The sequence below is a fragment of the Onychomys torridus genome, chromosome 4, assembly GCF_903995425.1.
Source record: "Onychomys torridus chromosome 4, mOncTor1.1, whole genome shotgun sequence".
Taxonomy (NCBI): domain Eukaryota; kingdom Metazoa; phylum Chordata; class Mammalia; order Rodentia; family Cricetidae; genus Onychomys; species Onychomys torridus.
In genome coordinates, this window is record NC_050446.1 from 45,921,262 (window position 1) to 45,944,840 (window position 23,579).

Genomic DNA, 23,579 nt, shown 5'->3' on the forward strand with positions numbered 1-23,579 from the left:
GTTTTCAATAAAGCTCAAGTCAGCAGGTAAACTAGCAACTTTTAAAATCAAACCTATATGGGGACTGGAAAGTTGGCTCAGCAGTTAAGAGCAAGGACCCAGGTTCATTTCCCGGGACCTACATGGCAGCTCACAACTGCATATAACACCAGATCCAGGGAATCTAATGTCTACCTTCTTCTAATGTCCACAGACACTGTGGTGCACATACATACATACAGGCAAAACACTCACATATCAAATACATCTTTAACGATTTAAATAATAGCATAAAATGAGACTTCTAATGCAATACAATCCTATATAAATTTGATATTTACATGCTGAAGAATGACGGTGGTCAAATATTGAAAGCTCCTGTTTTCTGTAATTGAATCATTATGTTTCTACATAAGCAGAGAGCCTTCTTTGTACAGTAAAATCACTGCAGTTGATAGTGTACGGTAGTCTCCAATCTGAACTGAGGGGCTGCAACAGTGTTCTGTAGCACTGTGTACATGCTTGTGGATGACATGTTGTGAGCGCCAAGCAAGGCTGCAGCAAAGTCATGTGATGAAACACGGCCAAAATATAGACAGAAACATCTCATGTTCATTACACATTTGGTTTTTTGTTGGGTTTTTTGTTGTTGTTGTTGGTTGGTTGGTTGGTTGGTTGGTTTTTTGAGACAGGGTTTCTCTGTGTAGCTTTGTGCCTTTCCTAGAACTCATTTGGTAGCCTGGGCTGGCCTAGAACTCACAGAGATCCGCCTGGCTCTGCCTCCCAAGTGCTGGGATTAAAGGCATACACCACCACCGCCCAGCTGCAATCGCAATTCTTAAGATCTTTTCTTATGACCAATATGTTGACTATTAAAAAATTATATTACTTCACATTAATGTACCCATGGGCTCACCTCTTTGCCCACACAGTGCTCCTGCACTCTTGAGAAGGGCGTTAAGATGGACTAGGACACAGTCCCACATTCAAGAGTTTACAGATCCATGGAGGACAACCAGACAAATGCATTAATATTGAGGTAGAATGTCTGAATATAAACAAGAGCTTTCACTGTCTAGGAGAACAAAGTATCCACAAGGATTTGTGAGCAGCTCAACGGGGACCCTCAAGCATGTATTCGAAGCAGAGTGCAGCTTGGCATTGGTTAATAGAAAGTTTGCCTTGTGAGAAGTTTGAACTCACAGGAGAAAACCAAACAAAGAAGTCTGCATTGGCTTGGAAATAAGTGTGTAGGTGGACTGAATTATGACAGGCTGTGTCCTGTGGTATCAGGTTACAGACTCCATGCCCCAGTCTTGCACACCGATTTAAAATTAGAAATAGTAGCATGATAAAAATCCATTCCTAATAGTGTCAGTTTTGTTAGATTGAACAGCAATATGAGGAGAAGACTGTAGATTCTGACAGAGTTCTGGGGCTAAGTCATGCCTGGCCAGCCTTTTACGTTCCTTGCTTCCTTGTTAATATGGAAGCTGGAGATGTCCAGACAAGGGGCTAGCAGCTGCACCAAGGTTAGGCTGGGGGTTTGCTAGGAATCCCTGTAGCTGCTGTGGTCTTCTGAGGCATCCTGCTGTGCTCTGCAGAAAGCCAGGCTGTGTCAGAGTACACTGGAGCCAGAGGTAGGAAAGCTTGGCTCTCATAAATAGAACATTTGCTCAAGTCCTTGAGTGTTTCATGAGTTCCTCCTGAAAATATGTCTTTATACTTGCCTTCTTTGCTTTCTTTCTTACCTTTACCCACACAAAACAAAGCCTTTGCTTTCTTCTTGACTTCCTTATGCTGGATTCAAAGTACCATATGAGTCCATTTGGGGAATTTTTGCATGGAGAAAGCAATCAGATGATAGGAAATCTTAGGTATACCTGGAACCAGATGTCACAAACCTTTTTTTGTTATAACGTAAAACATCTTTAGTAATCACATTGTCTTAGGCCTTTGCTTTACAGATGAGGAAACTCAAGTTTGTAAATGCAATTGGCAAATGCAAGATCTGAGCCTAGAACACAGTGTTTTGACTTCTAGTTGAAACATAATGTGCAAACTGTCAGCTCTTTTCTGAGGAAGCCCACATCTGCCCACACTCCCAAACACGCCTATTATACTCTACAGCAATTATTCTAATACTTAACACTATTTCAGTTATTTTTTCCAGAATACTGTCTTGGCTTGTCAATTGCATTGTTATTATTCAGTGCAGTTTTTCCTGTGTTGTTTTTCTTTCAAAGTTGTAAACCCTATAAGGGCAATTTTTCATATCTAAATCTCTGTATTTATTCTTCTAGAGTTTTGGGTTTGATTTATGGTTTCCTCTTGACTTCTGAGCATCTCACAATTCAGTATTATCAACTCTGACTTACTCTGAGGGGTTAAGTCTTTATTTTTTTTTTTTTTTTTTAAAGTTTATCTCCCTCGCCAAACAAAAAGCATAGGGACGGAGTCTATTCCTCAAGATGGTGGCTCAGGGACACAGCTGCTCACTGAGCAGCAGTCATTTCTCTAAAATAAAATATAAATTTGTATCCTCAAAATCCTAAAGAAAAACAGGAAGTATCACAGAGAGACAGATAGAGAGGAAGATATACATATATCCCACATGTGTGTGTATATATGTGGGGGGGGGAGGGAAACGACACTGCCTACAAGAGTCTTTATAGTCTGGGTGTCTAGGTTAGAGTCAGTTGGCTCCCTCTTTCCTGCACACACTACCTGGCTTGTGGTAGTCTGGTTTGAGTGTGGTTCTGGGGAGTCAGGCTGTGTCAGGATGGGCACCCTAGAGCAAGGGATCATATGACAGACAGGTCAGAGTTTTCTTGCATGGGTGATGCCAAGTGAAACACTGGAGATGCTGTGTGAAGTGTAGAGTCCAGAAAGTGCAAGTACCAAGGGTCAAAGTCTTAGAGCCAAGAAGACACATGATATGAGACAGGGAAGAGAAAGGATCAGCACGTGATCTTACCTGTCAGCATGCTAGTTGAGCGAAGTTGGATTTCGTGCAGGATCCTATGTCATGTACACTAGAGGATATATTATGCTACATGTATTATGTAATTCAGAGTGAAAAGTATGTCCAGTTTTTTGGAATTTTTAGTGATTTCACATCAGCCTAGTAATGGTTTGGTAGCTCTTAATAAAAATGTTAGTAAGCAGATGTTTCAGATTTCTAAATTTGCATAAACTTCATGGCTAAACCTCTCTAATCTCAAAATTCATAATGCTCCAAAACATGAAACTTTTTGTATATAATGTTGGTGATCAAAAAGTTTTGATTTCTGAGCATTTTGGATTCCAGATATTCAAAACAGGGGTGCTCAACATGTAGTTAATACACTGCTTTAGGAAATCATTTCCCTCCTTGAGAGGGCCTGAACATCTCACATCCAGCTCTCTGTGAAGCCCCATGCTAGGGCCAACATGATACTTGCAATACTCACACAGTTTCTAAAGTAGTGCTAATTCTCTTTAAGCATTTAAAAAATAAAAACTAGGTAGAATTTGATCCCTGAACAACTAATATCAGAGACAGGACCCTACAGGAGAACTGGGGATGCAGTTATACCCCTGTAATCCCAGCAGGCTGATACAATAAGATCACCATAATTTAAGACCTGCTTGGACTACACTGCAAGACCCTGTCTCTGATGGAATGAGTCCCCAACATCTCGGCTCTCCCAGCTTTCCCCATGGCTACAGGAGTCGGCCTTATGTGCTTTTAACCCCTGAAGTCAAGGATATTGGAGATACACATAGGCCTTGACCCTTCCAGAGAAAATCAAAGGAAGCAGCAGAGGGCTGACATGCCCATTTTCTGAACTGAATTTAGAAAGAGGTCTTTGATTTTTTTACATCGTTAATATTTCATATCTATGTCAAGGTAATAGTGAAAGGCATCACTTGATTTTCAGTAGTAGAGGTAATTACATTGGGATTTAAAGGTTAAATAAATGGGTCAAGGTGGGGGAATCAATTAAATTAAGCCCACTCTGGTCATTTAGGCAGGAACAAACTAGAATATGACTATTAGAAACCAAAAGTTTATGAGACCAAAAGTTGTCTCTTTGGAAGCCAGAGCAATAACAGGCAAAGGAGAAGTTCTGCCCACATGCCAGGCAGCAGCTCCATGTGGGCACTGCCTCTGCCATGGGATGGCGATGACTTGGCTCTGAGCATAAGCAAAGGGTGAGGAACTAGAACCCCCTAGGAAAGCTGGGGTGCATGGGTGAGCAAAAGGGGCCTGGGGGCAAGTGCAGTACATGGGGTCCTTCAGGTCTCAGCTCTTTCCACCTGCCAGACCAGACCTCGGGCATGTTATTTACATTCTCTTGGCTTCAATGTCCTGTCTGGAAAAACAGAGATAGCAGTACCTACTGGGGAAGAAAATGAGGATTTACCCTGAAACCTTTTTTGAGAATTGAGTGAGTTCATTGTGACACCTGAGCCTGGTTTCTAATGTACAATTTCCGATAAATATTGAATCTTGCACCCATGAGGATAAAACTATATAGGGTTCTCATAGGGGTATTGAAAGGATCAAATCCAATAATGTGCATAGCATATTTGACAACTTAGCAATAGTAATTACTCAGTGAAGAACTGTTAATAAGGGAAGGTCTTCCTTACCAACCAAGAAGCAACGACAAACTACACACAGTTGAAAATGAGCCTGTCTCAGTCATGCTGGGAGACCCAGCATGGCCAGGGAGGCTCAGATCGGGAGATGGGGAACACAGGAAGGAGAGTGGGTGGAGAAAACCCTCTGCTCTAGCCAGGAAGTCACCAGTTACAAATTTACTGAGATGTGATAAGGGACTAACTCTTCAGCCAGGGTCAGACCAAAGGAAGACGTATTTGACTGAATGTCTGATTTGTGAAGAGGCAGGGATAGAATCAGTACATCCATTTCTAAATGAAAGAGAAGTAGTTGGCCGTGGTTCAAGTTCAGATTCCTGTCAGGGATAAAGAAATCACAGTCATGTTTGCTGTCCACTGATAGGCTAGGGGAACAGTTGTCCAAGATGATCAGGCATCTGACCCCCAAGCCACCCTACCAAGACTTGCTGACTGTATCAGTGATGTGGAGAAGTCCAAGCTGTGAGTGGGGTGCCCTGTTAAAGGGGATTAATCATACACATACCTGTTGAAGTCTTGAATGACCAAGTTATAGTTTAGGCCCAGAGTTATTATGTGTGCAAGGAGGAGACAGAGGAAGGAAGGAAGAGAAGAGCGAGAGGCAGAGACAGAGACAATTATATCTGGCCTTCAAATTGTCAGCACCTGTAGTTCTGTTCAGTATAATTTTAAAATGCATGCTTGTTAGCATCCGCTCTACACAGCATAACATGCTAGTTAGGTAACTGGCGAATTTTGGGTAGGACTTACTTCTCATTTTGAAGATGATATTCACATTTATGCTAGAGATGCAAACACAGCATAGTATAAACTGAGTTCTCTCTGGAAATCTGGTGTCAAGATCATGCAGAAGTGCTGAACTAAAGAAGCCTAATGTTGACTGAGGGGACATTTCACCTTCCAAAGCATCTCCTCTGGCATGTGGCACTCCTCAAGATGAATCTTTGACTCTGCCTCCTAGAGAATAAATCTTGGCTCTCTTTGGATGTTCAGTGTGGGCCTAATTATCATTATGGTTCTCAGTAGAGATCATTCCAGAAAACACAAAGCCCACATAGAACTCCTTGTTGGGAATAGAGAAGAGACAGGAGAGAAGGTGCTGTCCATAACTAGGGACCAGAGTTTCACCCAAGACATCCACCCAGCATGGGGGACATAACTTAGCAGTAGAGTGCCTGTTTGGACTTACAGAAAGTTCTGGGTTCAATCCCCAGCACTGACAAACAAAGTACCTGTAACTACCTGAAACATTTGTGCAGTAAGGCCTCCTGGGCTTAATCTCTCAATTACCATTATGTGTTTCTGTACTCATATCACTGAAGTACTTAAAAAACATGATGGGCCGGGCGGTGGTGGCGCACACCTGTAATTCCAGCACTCGGGAGGCAGAGGCAGGTGGATTTCTGTGAGTTCCAGGACAGCCTGGTCTACAAATCGAGTTCCAGGACAGGCTCCAAAGCTACAGAGAAACCCTGTCTCGGGGAAAAAAAAAAAAAAAAAAGATCAATGGCACCAAACATGTGAATGTTTACCTAATTATATGTAATAAAGATAGAAAATGTAAATTCGCACTTTTGTAAGTCACTATACACACACACACACACACACACACACACACACACTTCATTCTTATATTGGTGGTGAATCCTCTAGATGAGATGTCTGTGGCAATTTCTCTGAGTCTCCCAGACTCCTGAAGTAAAGAAAGAAAGCAGAATGCCTTAAGCTGTATTGGTATTCGAGATGCTAATGAAAATAGCTGTAAATGTTTTATTAAAATAAAATTACTCTATGGATTCTTTGCTCAACAACAAAAACATTATAAACTTTTCTCCAGGAATATATGCATTCTGCCACCATATTCTATATGCTTCTATTAAAGTCAAATTTAAGAAAAAGGGTCCATAAGAGGTAAAAACAGAGTAGAAATCATTATAGGGCAAAGTGAATTATATTCTTATGATTCATTAAAATCTATTAAAAATAACATAACCCAGCCAAGCTCTATGTGGTCAGCAATATGTCTCCTTATCTCCAGGGAATTGTGTGGGCTCCCTGCTGTCATCTGTTGAGGCATACCTATGTAGTAAGAAAGAGGCTTACACAAGAACCCCTTCATCCCATTGACTAATGAGACTTTTAGAAGGAAGGGTATCACCTAGAGATCAAGTGTTGTCTTTGCTGGGTTTGGCAGAATAATTCCATGTGAGTATGCTTTGTGTGTGCCTGATGTGCCATCTAGTGGTTAAGTGAGCCTAGTCTTAATGAAAAGAATGAATGAATGAATGAATGAATGAATGAATGAAATGAAAAGGTCTGTGCTTGACCCTCCCCCCCCCTGCATACTCTGAACTCTTGCTAGACAGTAGTAGAGGTTTGCTGTTACTTGGGAAAGAACTATTATTTGGGAAAGAAAAATATTATTTTCCCATAATTAATACATTGAACAGAGAGGAGGGGGGAGACGACACCCTGATACCACCATAGTAATTACACAAATCAGGAATTGCAAGTTGATAGTCTCTATATGTGTTTTGCTTGACACAGAGACTCCTCCTGTTTCATTTTATAGGCACAGGATTCACATCTACAGTATAGTGCACAGACCTTCAGGATACAGCTTGCCATGTGTACACAGTTTTAAGCATTTATAACCCATGCAGTCACTACCCAAGTGAGGACATGAACGTTTCTGACCAGCCTCCCTCTTCCCCTGCCCTCCCCAGTCCTTGCTGAGAGAGAGGTGGCTACTCTGCTGGAGTCCGTCACCATGGGTTTACAATGGCACCATCACAGTACATATTTCTAGGCCTAACCTTTCAGAAAGAATAAGATCTTGTCATCACCAAAAGGGGCAGTTTGCTCAGAACAGTGTAGGTTTGCTGTGTTTCAGAGTCCAGGTGTCATATGTTAGCTGTCTCCCACAGCTTTCCTTACCAAGCTCCTGGAGGGCTGTATACTGATTGTATTTTCCCAAGTGTCTCTGCAAGCTGCCAAGTCAATTTCCAGAGAAATCCCATTATTTTTGAGTGGGATCTCTGAGACATCCATGGCTGTCACAGCAGAGTTGATGCATTCTAACGTAGCTTTTTTGAAATTAATGTAAGTGCTGCCATGTCACCAGCCCCTGCTCAAACTAAGCCATGTGTGTCATTGGTGAGACAGGCTCCCAACCTGGGGCCAGTTGGACGCTGCTTCACGCTGTACAGAATGATGCAGTGGATGTGGCTGCTTACCCAGACCCTCTTGCTGTTCAAACGCAGTGAAGCATCCTGTGGGCTGTGTTAGGTGCATGTCAAGAAGCAGAGCCGGCTTTGCAGCCAAACCCTTGTCAGCATCCCAGACACTGCTTCTGCTTGTCTACTTGGTTTCCAGATAAACCAACCCAAGAGTCACTCACTCGGCAAACATCTGGCAAACATATTACTTTCAGGATGGAGTTCTGAATGCAGCTGGGAATAGAAAATGTAAGGTGTGTGGATCCCTCCCCCACGACTGAGGGACTGAGCCTTGTTTAGACCTGATGGTCCCTGGTCTGCAAAGTGACATTTCAAGAGACAAAACACAACAATGGAGAATTGGACATTACCAAATGTCTTTGGTGCCTATTTGGACTATTGATGTGATACATTATATTAATTAGATTTCCTTATATTCATTCCAGTATTAACATATCTACATAGAGTATAATGCTACTCTGAGTTACTAAATTCGGTCTCATACTACTGTTCTGAGGACTTCTGAATATACGTTTGTTTTGAATTGTTCTGGGGAGATAATTAGTGTGGCGAGATTAAAAACGGAGTGTTAGACACATTGAGGTCCTGAACGAGTTGTTGAAACTGGGAGTGGAAAACACACTTCGGTCTATGTCACATTCTTTTCCCTTGAACTCACATGCCACTTGTGACAGTAAATTTCCTAATGTAAAGGGAGTTTTTAACCTCTTTGGAAACATTCATCGTGCTGTTGGTTTCAATTCTTCGTATATTCTCCTTCTGGCCTTGTGCAAGGGGCTCCTACCTTAAATCCGAGAGCAGTCCACCCCCACAGCCATCGGGTACCTTCTCATGCAGCCCAGTGACAACTGGGAGAAGAGATGTCGGAGTGATCCCAAAGTCACATAGGGGGATGTCATGTGACAGTGACAATGGTCCAGATGACAAGTCAATCTCCAAGGACTGAAAAGCAGCAGAGGCCAACCACAGCAGAGCCCTAGAACCAGACTACATGCATCTGTTCCTCATGGCTGTCCCCTGCTGGGTCTTGAGGCAGAGTGTAGAGCCAATTACTCTTTTTTTTTTTTTTCTCCAGGTTGGGGAGATGGGAATTTATTCAGCATTGTCAGGACAGTAACTCAAGCAGGGCAGGAACCTGGAGGCAGGAACTAATACAGAAGTCATGGCCGTGTGCTACTTACTGGCTTATTTTCCATGGCTTGCTCAGCCTGCTTTCTTATAGAACCCAGAACCTCCAGCCTGGGTGAGGTCAGGAGACTTTTTTTTTTCAAATTTTATTTTTTTTAAACGGATATTTGTGTTTCAATTTTACATATCTGCCATGGGTTCCCCCCTGTCCTCCCCCCTCCCACACCTGCCCCTGCCTTCCCCCCAGCCTCTCCCCCCCATTCCCATCTCCTCCAGGGCAAAAACTCCCCTGGAGATTCAGTTTAACCTGGTATATTCAGTCCAGGCAGGTCCAGTCCCCTCCTTCCAGGCTGAGCAAAGTGTCCCCACATAAGCCCCAGGTTCCAAACAGCCAGCTCGTGCACTAAGGACAGGTCCAGGTCCCACTGCCTGGGTGTCTCCCAAATAGTTCAAGCTATTCAATTGTCTCACTTATCCAGAAGGCCTGATCCAGTTGGGGTCTCCACAGCTTTTAGTTCATAATTCATGTGTTTCCATTAGTTTGGGCATTTGTCCCTGTGCTTTTTCCAGTCTTGGTCTCAACAATTCTTGCTCATACAATCCCTCCTCTTTCTCACCAATTGGACTCCTGGAGCTCCATCTAGTTAGTTTTTTCCTAACTCAAGTATATACTCCAACACACTTTTAAAACTACGTACATTCATTATACCTTCATAATTTCTGTTAAAAACAAGTCTTTCAAATACTGACATCAGAGCATTGCTTCCAAATGATGTCTTTCAACTGTCAGCTCTTTCCCGGGGGAAGAATTAGACAATTAAGAGCCCTCTAATGGAGCCCCAAGCAGATGCAAGCCTGGCTGGCTGTCATGCATATTCCAATTGCTGTTGTGTGCAGTATGAGGTCTGCACTCAACTAATGTTTTAAGAGTTCACCTTATCTTTTTTCTTGCCATATATATTGGGTGGTATTGTTCACACTACAGAAAGAAAAAAAAAACTTTGAAGATAACGCAGGCCTTTCAAATTAGTTGTTAAATAGAGAATGAAATCCAAAAGATGAATGAAATTCATAGAGGGAGCAATGAATGATGAAAGTGAAGGAGAAATCAAACGGATGCAGAAATTTTGCTCCTGTGTGTAGAGCTAGCTGAAAGATGTATGCGGGAACAAATACTTGTTTGAGCCCAAACTCCTAGAAGCAATATTTACAATAGCCAAAGGATAGAAGTAAGTCAGGTGTCTGCTGGTGGATGACCATGTAAAAGTGTGGTATGTACATATACTTCAATAGGAAAGAAATCCTGATACTTGGTGCAAAAGGGATAAACCTTAGGGCTATGGTGTTGGTAGAAGGAGCCAATGACCACAGTTTCCCGATTCCACAAACAGACCTTAATAGCTCAGCTCACAGAGGCAGAAAATAGAACAGAAGTTTCTTGGGACAGAGGGTAAAGAGCTACTACTGTTCAATAGGTCCGGAGTCTCAGTTTTTCAGGAGGGTGGGCAGTGGTGGCTGTTACACAGGAATGTGGATTTGCACAGTGCTGGTGAATGCACACTTGAAATAGTGACAGTGTTTTAAACAGTGAGTAGTTTCAGATAGGCTGCCGGAGAGAACAGCTGCAGCCCACGCCATCAGGGCGCCGTGGCAAGGGATGGGTCCCCAGTTCCTGCTCGACTTCCAGGCTGTCTCCCCAGGAAGGGAGGGGCAGTTGGGGGAGACTATTGACCCTGTGCTCACTGGAAATCACTAGGACTCCTTTAGAACAAAATGAAATGCTGTGTTCAGTAATGGCTTTCTTCTCCTCCTCAGGGTGTTAAATACCACACTGTTTGAAAGTTGGGAGATCGTTGGACCTTACCCTTCCTGGTGGGTTTTTAACCTGCTACTGTTGCTAATACAAGGCTTGAACTGCTTCTGGTCTTACTTGATTGTAAAAATAGCTTGCAAAGCTGTTTCAAAAGGCAAGGTAAGCTGAAACTCACTCTCTCCAATATGTCCCAGAAATGTCAGGGTATTTTTGGCTCCTTTGAAATCACTTATTTCTGATTTCATCAAAATCAGTGGTATTCCTTCCAAAACCACCTTGAAACACAAACGGAATTATTGTCTTCCATTGGTGCATTTTTAAAGTTTCTCTGTTGCTTTGTGGATGCTGACACCCAACCTCTACAGTTTTAGATTTAATGTCGGCGTACTATTTGTTATGGTTTTTTTTTTTTTTCCTCCTTCTCCCTTGAACTTTCTCTGATTATTTCCAGTGAGCAGAAATTTAATTTAATAATTTATTTGTTTTCATGAAAAGGATTGCTTGGTGTCATGGGCACCTTTTTAAGCTGGCCTTGCTCTCAAATGGAAGAATAAATGTATTCATGACTTCTCCAACAAAATTGACTGTCTCTGTTTTCAAATGGAACCATGGGGCTGACTTAAATAAATCTTCCTGAGCCCAGCCCCTTTGCCTAGAGCAGTGACGTTTCCAGATCTTTCTCCAGGATGTTTTCTTACTTCCTGTTTGTTCTCTTCCTCCTGCCACCCTGGAAGGCTGGGAAGTGGAACCCTTTGCATGTAAGTTTCTTGTCTTCTCTCTTCCTGAGTAACATTTGCCTGCTGGCGGGGTGCTGAAGGGCTTTGTTCTGGCCATTTTCTTCCATCTAACCCGTTGGCACTTCGGAAAGCTTTGGGGCAGTTGTCGTTTCTATGAACGATAAAAGACACCAGGGAGAGTGCCGCCATGGCTCTTTAATGTGAGCATGTAAACTTGCTGATCCAATGGGAAGGGAGGGTTTGTTTTTGTTTTTGTTTTTGTTTTTTTTTCCTATTGGTGCCTAACATGGTGGCAAAGAGACTGAAACAGATTCATGTGACATGAGAGAGACAAAACTAGTTGATCTGTGTGGTGCAAAAAGGAGACTTGGATTACTTATGTCCTGATGGTCAGAAAACAGAGGCTAGCACATGACCCTCTGACCTCAGCAAGGGAGGTCCACGGAATCGGCCCCTCCTCAGGAGACCTCTGGGCAACTTGTCATGGTCTATGGAGCCAGTCCTCAGCATCACCACCTATATAAACCCAAAATATTTTGATCAACTAATTTCTTCGGGAAGAAAGTTCATTTTTCCCTGTGACTTCCTTGAAATGAACTCATGTTTCTTTTGAGATGTTTCTTGTCTTCATTTGGACACAAATTAAATCAGCATGCGTACTCCGGGGAGTATGATAATAACTGAAGATGAAGGGTACGGTAGATTCGATTCCTCCTTGCCTTATAGGGTTGCCATTTCTACCCCGTCCGTCATCTTCCCTCTAACCGCCATTCCTTCATCTCCGTGAAGAAACAATCGCTAATTACATCCCACAGCTTTGGCTTCAGGATGCCTTCTCGTCCGCTGCTGCTCTTGCCTAACACAATCAGATGACTCCTGTCCCTGGGCCCTTCCTGGGGATTATTTTGAGACACTCTAAATTGACATTTTTCTTTGACAGTGTCATAACTTTGGATTTTTCCAAATGTAATTTAAAATTATCTACTAGGCATGCAAATTAATGTTCTCTGCATCTAGAGTCCTATATTAGCACCTTAATTTGGGACTAATAGACTTATAAATATAGTGGAACTTTACAGTAATACTGTCTTTATGACTCATGCCTTTGAAGTTGGGATTTTCTTATCCCCTCAGTCATTTGTTGCCTTGGTATCTGAGTTTGTTGTTGTTCTGTTTTGTTTTTGAGTGAGATGGTCTGTGTGAGTTCAATCTCACCTCAGAGGGCTTTGAATTGAGGATCATCTGTGTAGACTATTTAACCCATTGCTGGTTAGATTGGAAGAATAGTTCTCAGCTTTTACTTTCTCTCATGTCTACCCACCTGCAAATGATGACGTACTCACTCCCTAATGGCTTCCAGGTAGTAGATTCCACAGCTCTCAAGTCGACAGTGTTGAGGAGAGGATCTGATATGAAAAGCCCCCAGGAATTCTGAAACACCTTCCAGAGATTCTGACAGTCCCTCAGCCCAGCCCCTAGGGAATCACTGAAGACCAGGCTGGGAAGATTTCCAAGAAGCCAGGCCAACACCATCCTCTGGCCATCCAACTGAATGGTTATGTGAACGGAACTGAGCATGTGGATGGGTACCTGGAATCCCAGCCCTCTGGGAGCTAAAGCAGGATTGCCGCAAGTCTGGGCTACACAGTGGGACATGGCATCAAAATAAAAATGGACTAATTAAATAAATAGTGCACTTACTTGACGTTCTTAAGACCCTCTGGGTTAAAATGATGGCTGTAATTTAGACTTACAGGGAAAGGCATGCAAATTATTTCAGTTTTAAAAATCAGTATGTTTCCTTGCTACATAGTAGGGTTTTTTTTCACATTTCATGTTAACATATAGACACATATCCTAGTGTCTTACTTTGCTATCCTTGTTACTTTAATGAAACTGAGTGGAAGATTGAAGAAACTGGCACATAATAAAGAACTTTTGAGGATCTGGCCAGTAGATTTCTTCCTGGCAAATATTGAAGCCCTATCTCATCTAGAGGATCTTTAGAATGCCCTCTAGTGCCACTTGTGACTATGTCCTATCTAAAATAAAAATTCAAAGTAATTTTAGCAAAAAAAAAAAAAGAAGAGGAAATTAAATATAAAACAATGAATTACAATGCCAGATAGCAATGGTTTGCTTTAATGATTTGAGCTAGTGTGTGGATATCCCTATTAGCATGGTAATTGAGAGTTAACCTTAAATAATTGTCCAGTAGACTGTGGTGATTAGTGCATAAATGGATTCATTTGCACCCAATTCCTAAAGCAACAGCCTAGTAGCATAGAAGCCACTATCACTATGAATAAGGATGGGATTCATGGTCTAGACATTCTCCATCCAGAAGGACACTCTTCAGGCTCTATGATGCCTAAATTCACTTACATTCTTCCTAACCTACTTTGTTACATACATTACATCCCTCCTTCAGTGAGGAGAACGTACTACCATGGTAGTGTTTTCTCTCTCTCTCTCTCTCTCTCTCTCTCTCTCTCTCTCTCTAACATTTGAGTTAGTTCATCTTCATGTGAGATTGCATGTGCTGCTGGGCATGCTGTACCCTGCTGGTCCTAGGAGCTGGTTACACTCCTGTTCTTGTATTCTGCAGGTATCCAAGGATGACCGGAGCGATCTTGAATCTAGCTCAGATGAGGACTCAGAACCTGCAGGGAAGAAACCACACGCTTCAACCACCAACGGAACCAGTGGTACCAACGGATATCTCATAACTGGTCCATGTTCCATGGATGACTAATTACCCAAAACTATAAGTCTTCATCAAAGTGAACTGTTTGTTCCTGGAAGTATTTAATAAGTTGCAAATGCGGTTCCTTTCATGATATCTCATCACCAGAGACAAAAATTAGGATTCTCAAAGCATTCTGAATAGTGTACTGCCATGTGTCCTGTCTGTGAATGAAGAAGAAATCCCATTCTCTCTATGTAGGCATGCTGTGTGTAACTGACACAAGGGAACAGTGTTTGCATTTGTCTCAGAATATTATTTATTTTTTTTATTTGTTTGTAAATCTGTGGACAGATGAGGATTCCCTTGCTCCTTTTACTCTGGGCTCGTGACTGACCGTGAAGGAGATGCTCCATCTGTTTCTACCCCTTTCTCATGCTGTAGTCCAGTGTGCAGTGAGCATCAGCTGACCTTATCACTTAGACCAAGTAAAACCCCATGAAATGTCCTCACACAGTTCCCGATAGGTTGGCTTTCTTTCCGTTCTGCACCCACTTTATAGTTGTCCATGTAGTTGGTGACTGTTGTCCTATGTAAGTCTAAACGGGATGAACCAGGTATTTTAGCTGTCACTCTTTGTGGTCAATTAGCAGTTCAAATGAAGGGGGATAGCTATTAGGGGACTTTGGGATTTTATATGAAATTGCTTTGGAATAGATTTGTGTCTTTGGAAATTGCTTTGTCTCTTATGCACAAACATGAGATTTCATTAGTGTGGTAGATAGTTGGGAGTTGACCTTGTCGGGAGTTACTTTGCCCTCCAGTGAGGCCAGTGTTCTGATTCTGAAACAATGTCGCTAGTTAAGCTCACAGACTCAAAGGGACCCACAGACTGGGGACTTGCTCTGTGTTCTGGGAATCACATGAGGCTAGCAACTGATTTCAACCACATCTTGCCGCAGCTCCTACTGTATTAGCCCAGTCTTCCGTCCTGCCGTGTAAAAAACGAAGCCAAGAACGTTTTGAGGCAGATAAAGAGGGAATCTTTTAAGCGTTGGCAAAGACTAACTTCGTGCAAAGCACTTCACTGCCACCAGCGCTCAAGAGAAAGCCCTACCTAGTATTCAACTTGTTTTTATTTTGCTGAGAAAAATAAGTCCAATGGAAGAAAGACCATTTACCCTTTGCCTTTCTCCCTAAATGCACCCCACAATGACTTCCTCGTTGCTAGAAGCGTCAGGCCTGCACTGCAAGTTCGTTTCATTTACTGCTTTGAAGACCCATGGGGGCTCCTAAGAATTTTTATTCAAGTGGAGCCATTTCCAGAAGAACTTCAGAACTTCTACTGGACAATGGCAGTGACAGCCATGAGAAAAATTACCAAAGAGTACGCTCATGAGAGCACTCCCCACCCCCACCCCCAGGGCATTGTCACTGGTGTGTGGCTACAGCAACCACACAGGTGAGCCAAGGACTTTACCTCATCTCATCTTTAGAAAAAAGGGAATTCAAAGATAATACAAATACTCCTAAGTCAAACATCACCTAAAACAGGAATCCAAAATAATCAGGGCGCTGAGTAGCCAACGACAAAATGCTGCCATGCATGTCTGTCCTGCCCAGAGCCATCCACATTTCCTTTGATTTTTTAAAATTTAATCTTCATACCCATCCTTTGAAGCCTATGGGTGAATAGTTAAGAGAAGACTCCCCAAGAACTCTGGCTGCAGTGTTGGATCTTTTTCCACCCAACTACAAAGCAGTATTTTCTGGTATGGTCCAGATAATAATTTTAAAAGCTTGGAAACATGTCTACTTGTTACTAGAGAAGACAGTGCAACTGACTGTGTTTTGAGCCTTGCTGATTCAGTAACCCAAACAGTTGTATGTCTAGGAGTGAAACTGGAAGTGTTTGAGCTTATGAGACCAGTGATTAAGACACCCAGGGTGTGGTCAGTAATCAAAGCATTTGCACAAATGCAGACAGATGGAAAGCAAAAGCAGTGTTGAAAAGGTGAGCCTTTTCCTCAGCTAAGCTAAGAAGCATGCCCATCTTGCTTAAGTGTCTGGGCACCTCGTCCTCCCAGGGGTGACATGAACTTGAGAACCACAGTGTATTCCAATTTGTACAAATTCGGAAGAGGTCTGTAAAATGAAGTCAGTTGGTTCTGCCCATATCAAAGGCAGTTCTGAGCCTGCTAGACTAGGGATGTGCTTTCTGACTAACACCAGTAACTTGACCGGTTTGTCGACTGTGTCTGTAGATTTTTGTTTCATTTTGCATTCTAGAGAAAATAGTTCCATTTGGTGAGTTGGAATGGCGTTTGTAGGCTTTCCCTGGAGTAGAATATCTCTGTCTGCTGTTCTCCCGTAATGACTAGATAAGACTAAGCACAGACACTACATGAGGAATCCTGTTCACTTATGCTGGGCCATAGCCTTCAGAAGTGTGATTTGTAAATGCAGCTGTAGGTTAGTTCCGAGTGGTGTTCTCATTAGTTAGCTTAGTCTGTGGTGATGTCCCCTTCCTCCTGGTTGCATTCACATTTCCCAGGGTATCAAGGTGTGTGTAGAAAGGACTCTAGAAAAAGTAACTTTTGATCTCCAGTGTTATAGCTTACCTAGATTTAGTGGGGGGAGAGTAGGAAATCAAGTAGAATTTGGCCTTGAGTCAATAAATGATATAGCCATGTGTGGTTTGTGTGTGTATACATATGTTCCTCCAAAAAACAGTAAAACCAAATTAGTACTGATTCATCTTCATCCATCTTGTCATAAAAAGATACATTCACATGTACTATAGACACTTCCCTTCTCCTTGGTTTTGCCGCCCACCTGCTGAGAGGAGCCAAACCCTTTCAGCCTCTTATCTACAGAGCTCCCTGAGAGACCCAGGCCCTGAGCATCTGCTGTCACCCTTAAGCCAAACCCAGTTCGCTCTCTCAAACTGTCCTGTGGATGTTGAGAGGAGAGGAGCAACCAGAAGAACAGTATTGTGGGTCATTCGGGTGTTTGTTGTAAAAATGAGAATGATTGCCATTTAACCCCAGGGTTCAAATGCTGCTGAATTGCCAGAGAGAGGACATCCCCAATTCCCCTCTAATCATCCCACTGGCATCTAACAGAGAAGAACAAGGCAGAAAAGACAGGGAACAAGCAAGGCTAGATCAGATCTTTAGTGCATATGATGGGTGAGTCTCCAAATGTCAAATTCTCATCTGAACGCAGCCGTATACTCAGCCACAGTGCTGTGTTCAAGGATGGGCAGGTTGCATGTGCTCCCGTGCTCCCAAAGGCACTCAGAGGCACCACTGTCAGCTTGTGTGGAAGTACACTCAGTGATGCTCATGGAATGACAAATAGGCTAAGGACACATTTCTCAGAATGTGTCCCTATTGTTAAGTGACATACTTGGTAGGGTTTGAGTTTGAGCAAACGGAATGCCTTCCTTCATCTTAGATAGAAAAGGTCTGAATCTTCCACCTTGCATTTAAATCTCATTGTTACTTGAGCTAAGTAAAGATGAGACTTTGCCGTAGTTTGCCTGTTAAAAATGACTTCATTGTGGTTTACCTATGTCTTTGCTGGCAAGCTCTTCTGAGAGAATGTATGAGTACCCTTGATTATCTCCAACCCATTCATCACCATGTATCAGTAATCATTTGGGTAGAAATTAATGCCAAAGCTGCCTGGATATTTGAGTATTTTTTTTTATTTGAAGTATAAAAAGTATACAAAATTACTCCAAAGGTGTATGTAGGTCCATTGATCAGTATGGGCGATGATGTCATTATACCCAGAGAGGCTTCAACACCTTTGGAAATAAAAGGTTAAATGTTCACATTTTATGTGGTGTTTGTGGTCTTAAGGCTCTTACTTGCTTATTTTCTTGTCTGTGACTTATTTCTTCTTAGCAAATAAGGAACTATAGCCCTGAAATGTTTCTAACATCCAAATGAGAAAAAAAAAGTCAAGTAAGATAAAAGACAGCATGAAAGGAAAGTGGTAACATGACTTTCATGTTCTTGTGTGGAAAGAAAGAAGTGGAGAGAGCCCTATTTATTGCACTCGCCTTCAAGTATGCTGTCCCTGGCAGGAAGGATTGCAAACAGTTCTTTTAAAAAAGTGAAACAAGACTTTTTTCCAGATGTATTCTTCCCAAGATCCGTTTCTCTTGCTGAGTTGAAAGTGTGCCATTCTCCAAATGCTATAGACTAATTAGCTACATTCTACCAGTCACATTTTTGTTCTACAAAACTAATGGGCCAAAGGAGGGCCCTGTAGTTTGCCTGTGTGTACATGGCACCAGCTCGCCCCTAGGGGGCGCCAAGCAGATGTGAGGGAGCCCTGGTTACAGCTGTTCAAAATCCTCTCACCAATTCCAAGGTAGCTACTTTTCATAAAAACAGCTGCATTGAAGAACATAAATCATCATAAATAATGGAATCCGGAGACGCCCCGATGAGAACCTTAGCCTCCTGCATAATTTTGTCTTGAATTTAACCAAGAGCCTTCGAAATGAATGTCATTGGCAGACGGGTACATGGAGGCCCCACCAACTCTAAGAAATTAATAAGGCTCTGCCACCGGATGACATATGGCATCTCTATGGAGCTGGGCATTTTCAGGATTGCCAGGAATGAGAGGGTTCCATTAGCCAAGTCAGCCCTGCTTATCTCATTCACTTCCAGTCCTTTTAGCCTCCTGGAACTCTGGTAAAAGAAAACCAAATGCTAACATGTCTCTGCTTTCATTTTCCCGGTGACCCTTAGATCAGCTCTTCCCACACCTCCTCCTCTGCCTGGTCCCATGTTCCTGGGAGGGAAAAAAAGAAAAGAAAACCTGTGCCCGTGTACATGTGTTTCCTTAACCCTGGTCCACGAATGCTTAGCTTCCTGTATTGTGAGCTATCTGGGAACCAACGTACAGCGGAGGTCATCATAGTTTCTATGTTCAGTGAAAAATTTGATTGCATTCATATTTCTTATCCATTTCGCCTACAGTAAATGTCATAAGCTATCTGTAAAACTGTCCTTAATGGGAAGAATATTTTTTAAATGTTAGCTACAAAACTCTGGGATATAATGTTATGATTCTGGAACTTCTGCTCAAAGGTTAATTAACATAAATGTGGAAAACACACTCCAGTTTGATTTCCCCTAAGCTCACAGTTTTCATAACTCCTTTGCCCAAGTCATCTTCAATGACCTTTATGGCCTTTTGCTGTCATAGAAAACGATGGTGGTTCATTTGGGGATGTGTTTCTCTTTTCCAACTTTCAGCGAGGACTAGGCTAGGTGCCGGAAGCTCTTTGTTCCCTAAAGACTGTTTAGTCCTTGAGCATCTGTCAGAAGTGAAATGGTGTACCATTAGCCAATTAGAATTCTTCTGTGTACTGTTACCATGTTTTGCTGATTTTTATATGGAAATATAATTATTCATTCTTGATCTTTGGAAGTAATCATTATTATGAGGATCATTTTACTTTGGAAACACTTTCATAATAAAGATAAGCATTAAGAGTACAGCAAAAGTGTCCTTTACTGTAAGCACCGACCAACTGAACTGGGAACACATGAAGCATTCCTGAGTGGGGTTATCTCAGAGCTCTGCCATCCAGTCATTTCTTATAATCATTGTGATCACTGAGAACTAGTGTTATATCATCGTTTGCCAAAATATTTCCTTGAAATTTAGGGTGCAAAATCTTCAGTGTTAAACCGTATATAACCCTCCATCCTGGAATCATGAGTTATAGAGAAAGCTATTTAAATAGATCAGATGATCTGATTTTTCCAAATTGTGAAAGAGGCACTGATAACCAATACTCAAAATGGCCCATCTCTGTGCATGTGCCTCAAACAGCTTGGCCAGTAACATCTTGGGGTCTGGGCTCCCTACCACTAGACCTTTTCCCCACCTTTGCCTCGGCTGAGGGATTCTGCCTTTGCCACACTGCTCTTCCCATCTGTGCTTATATCATGTAGTATCTCAAAAGGCATAAAATAGCACCAAAATGCATCAAGACACCATCAAAAAATCAAAAATTTCTAAAAAAAAAAAAATCTTAGAAATGTAGCAATCATTGTGAACAGCAATATAATCATTTAAGTTATTCTAGTGACATCAATCATGAAAATTTCTCTGAAACCCAAAAACAAACTATAAGAAAATACAACCTTTGGAAAGTTATGAACTTTTCCGGTTCTAAGGAGGCTGATCTAATACTAGAAGCATGTTCCCCAGTAACCAAAATGCAACTTGGTTTTTCCCAGATCCCTTCTTGCTAGGACGATCACATCAAACCTGGGCATACATGTTATTTCGGCCTCCTGATTCTCCATCTACCAATTCTGCCCTTGCTTCAACCAGAAGAGTGGCGACGACAATGTCAACATCACTCGAAGAAGGCACAAAGACACAGCAGAGGGGCTGGGCTGGCGGGACCTACTGGAGTTCCAGTGGCTCCTCAGAACCAATCATTGTGCTCCTTGAAGTCTTGGCATCTCAATGTTTGATTATCCCCAAAGACCAAAACAAGAAAAATTAAGAGTCATGGTTTGGATATGAAATGCCCCCCTCAGGCTCGTGTGCTGAAAGCTTGGTTCCTTATAGTGGTTCTGTTTGGGTGGGCGGGATGTAGAGGAAGGAAGTGGCTCTCTAAGAGCAAGCTTTTCAAGGTTACACCTAGTCCCCAGTCCCCTCCTTTGCTTCCTTTGCTTCCTTTTTGCCGTGAAGTGACAATCTCACAGATGTTCCTGCTGCCATGATGTTCTGGCCAGGGCCAGGATGTTCTGGCCAGGCTGATGATGTCAAACAAGCACATTCTGAACCCTCCTTATTCGATATTTTTGTCAGAGTGATACTAGCTAGCATAATTAATACAAATGAGATCATTCCTAAGCATTGAAACTTTAAAATTCCATAAAGCTTATGGAAGTGAAAGCCACAAGTCACTGTAGGTAGATAAGTTGAAGAACCAAGGAAAAGAATGTTTTTAGTGGTACAAGCTGGATTACCAGGTCAAATCAGAGTAGATAAGGCACCTTACCTCTCTGTGTATGAAAAGACGTTTTCTCCCCTGTGCTGGTAACAGATGCCAGTGAGAGGGAATCATGTAGAGGAAAGGTGGTGCTGTGAGGGCTGCAAACCTGGGTGGGGAGCAAGTGTCCTTGTGTCTCTGCCACCCATTGGCTGAACTCAACCAGAAAGCTACCATGCAGAGCACAGGAGCTGCACACTGCAGGACTGAGGACCCTTAGTGCATCCAGCAAAGTAAAGATGTGGGGCAGCAAAAAGCACACAGCATCAAGCCAGGACCCCTGACTTCAGCCAGGACTTGGTGTATCCCACAGCCCAATCAATGTTGCAGAAACATCATTCAGTACAAAAAGGAAATGTACTCAGTTAGGATGGAGCTGGTAAATCATGAGCTATCAGCAATGAAAACTCCATCTGTTAGAGAAGAAGAGCAAAAAGAGAAAGGAGAAAGCATGTTGACTCCCACTACATAAAGAATCAAGGTTTTTCTATTGTGGGCCCTGTAGTGGGTAGCCATTCCAGCTTTAACCGGGAAATACCACTCTGAGGCTTCAGTAACTGTCATGTCTACAAGGTGGAGCCGAGAGAGGACCCTGAAGACCCGAGATCCAGATTGGGGAGTTCTCTTGGTTCCTGAACCCTGGACACTGGAGGTAGACTGAGCAGAGTTCTTCAGAGAACACCGCTGGATTGCACTATACCTGTCCCAGACCTTGAAACCTACCTATCCCTTCACTTGTAAGTTACTCCACAAAATACCTCCCTTTTAACTACGTGGAGTTGCCTTAATAATTTCACCAATAGGGCCCAACTTTGCTTACTGGAGTAGTGGGTAGAGAAGCCAAAAAGCTTTGGGGTGATTCAAGATCGGCCCTAAAGCAAGGACCAAGCTGAGAGAATTAATGAGCTAAAAAATTCAGCAAGAAGGTCTAAGTGCCAACACCTATGACCAAAGTTTTCTTAATGAATCATGGGAAATAGCCATGAGATGATTTGATAAGCTAATGCACAGGTTCCTAGCTGTATGATTCAACCATTCAAAACTATAGGGAGCCACAGGATGCCTCAGATTGTTCCTGAAAATGCAGACAGAATTGTAACTGAGATAGATAGGGACTCCTTTCAGGGAACATACAATCTAGGAAGGAAAGACAAGCAGATAATGCAAGAAGAAGCTACACTTAAAATATCAGCAGGAAAATGCAAATTAAAACAGCAGGATCATGCCAGCTTGGTGGTGGTGTACACCTTTAATCCTAGCACAGATGCAAAGAAAGGGAGGTGAATCTCTGTGAGTTTGAGGCCAGCCTCATCTAAAGAGTGAGTTCCAGGACAGCCAGAGCTGTTACACAGAGAAACCCTGTTTGAAAAAACAAAACAAAAAAACAAAACAGCAAGATCGCTCCCTATACATGTAAGTTGACTGGAATATTAACAATGCCAAGTGCTAGCAGTGGTGATAAGTGCTCACGCTCAGAAATGGTGGGCTGCAAAACAGTGCAGCCACTTCGGAAGACAGCTGATAGTTTATTATAAACTTAACGTTCTGGTCAGGAAGTGGTAGTGCACACCGTTAATCTCAGCACTCCAGAGGCAGACACAGGCAAATCTCTGAATTTGAGGCCAGCCTGGTCTACAGAGTGACTTCAAGGACAGCCAGGGCTACACAGAGGAACCTTGTCTCAAAAAAACAAGAACAACAACAACAACAATAATAAAATTAACATGTTTTCCAGAGTACTCCAGCAGTCACTCTCCTTGGTATTGGCTCCAAAGGGTAAAAATATGGACACATAAAATCTTATACACAGATGTTTACACCAGCTTTATTCACAACTTCTCAATCTTGGAAACAACCAAAGTGTCCTTTGGTGGATGAATAGACAGATAAATTCTCCTACATGCAGAAGATTATTGAAAAATTATTCAGTGCCATAAAGCAATGAGCTATTTGCCCATCCATGAAAAAAATGGAAGTAACTTAGCCACCTATTGCTAAATGAAAATTGCCAATCTAAAAAGATTAGATACCTCATCATCCCAAAGTAGCTGACATTCTGGAGAGAAAGGCAAAGCTGTGGAGATGAAAGAAAGGGAGCCTACTGGCAGCTGGGGGCTGCTGGGGTAGGGAGAGTCAAGTTTTCCTCAGGTGTGGCTGCTGATTGGGTAGCTGTGCTCCAGTAGATGGCCCTACACCCACACTCATACTGGCAGCATTGAATGGACTCCGTGATTTTTCAAAAGAGCACGTGGAATTGGGAAGAAGTGGTGGTGGTGGTGGTGGTGGTGGTGGTGGTGGTGGTGGTGGT

At 42.5% G+C, this 23,579-nt stretch overlaps 1 protein-coding gene across 1 annotated transcript in view; it reads left to right on the plus strand.

Annotated features, from left to right (window-relative positions):
* The window catches only part of Cers6 (ceramide synthase 6), a 276,983-nt gene extending 257,293 nt beyond the window's left edge, over window positions 1-19,690 (plus strand). Inside the window, exons 9-11 of the mRNA XM_036184679.1 lie at window positions 10,809-10,965; window positions 11,541-11,564; window positions 14,152-19,690. Coding sequence (XP_036040572.1) covers window positions 10,809-10,965; window positions 11,541-11,564; window positions 14,152-14,298 — 328 coding nt within the window. The 3' untranslated portion in view covers window positions 14,299-19,690. The remainder of the gene's footprint in view (window positions 1-10,808; window positions 10,966-11,540; window positions 11,565-14,151) is intronic.
* Window positions 19,691-23,579: the final 3,889 nt, after the last annotated feature.